General features: G+C 68.2%; 1 protein-coding gene across 1 annotated transcript in view; it reads left to right on the top strand.

The window, feature by feature from the left end:
- Window positions 1-792, top strand: part of LOC103895994 (zinc finger protein 629) — an 11,615-nt gene that overhangs the window by 9,354 nt on the left and 1,469 nt on the right. Inside the window, exon 2 of the mRNA XM_009275743.2 lies at window positions 15-706. Within this exon, the coding sequence (XP_009274018.1) occupies window positions 15-662 (648 nt within the window). The 3' untranslated portion in view covers window positions 663-706. The remainder of the gene's footprint in view (window positions 1-14; window positions 707-792) is intronic.

Genomic DNA, 792 nt, shown 5'->3' with positions numbered 1-792 from the left:
GCTACGGCGAGGAGGAAGAGGGGGAAGGCGTGGGGGGTCGGCACCGGGGTGGCCGCCAGCGCCCCTTTATCTGCAACGAGTGCGGGAAGAGCTTCAGCCACTGGTCGAAGCTGCTGCGGCATCAGCGGACTCACACCGGGGAACGGCCCAGCACCTGCGGGGAGTGCGGCAAGAGCTTCAGCCAAAACTCGCACCTGGTTCAGCACCGTCGGACGCACACCGGGGAGAAGCCGTATCGCTGCGGGGACTGCGGCAAGAGCTTCAGCTGGAGCTCCAACCTCATCCAACACCAGCGCATCCACACCGGGGAGAAGCCCTACACCTGCGGGCAGTGCGGCAAGAGCTTCACCCAGAGCAAGAACCTCATCAAGCACCAACGCACGCACTCGGGTGCCCGGCCCCACCGCTGCGGGCAGTGCGGCCGCGGCTTCGCCCAGAGCACCAACCTGCTGAAGCATCAGCGGGTTCACGCTGCCCGCGGCCAACCCTCGCCCTGCCCGGAATGCGGGCAGAGCTGCCGCGACGGGGCCGAGCTGGAGCGTCACCGGGCGCAGGCTCACGGCCACGAGCCCTACATCTGCGTGGAGTGCGGGGAGAGCTTCGCCAAGAGCGCCACGCTCAACCGCCACAAGCGCGTCCACAAGCCCCTCTTCGTCCGCTGAGACCAGGGGGGACACACGGACTGCGCTGCGGGCAGGGGGACGAGGTGACACCGAGCTGGTGGACACACGGACTGCATGGTGGGCATGGGGACGAGGTGACACCGAGCTGGTGGACACACGGACTGCGCTG

The sequence above is a fragment of the Aptenodytes forsteri genome, unplaced genomic scaffold (assembly GCF_000699145.1).
Source record: "Aptenodytes forsteri isolate BGI_AS27 unplaced genomic scaffold, ASM69914v1 Scaffold657, whole genome shotgun sequence".
Lineage (NCBI taxonomy): Eukaryota > Metazoa > Chordata > Aves > Sphenisciformes > Spheniscidae > Aptenodytes > Aptenodytes forsteri.
Note: the sequence above shows the minus strand (reverse complement) of the source record. Positions and strands in the feature narration are given on the sequence as shown.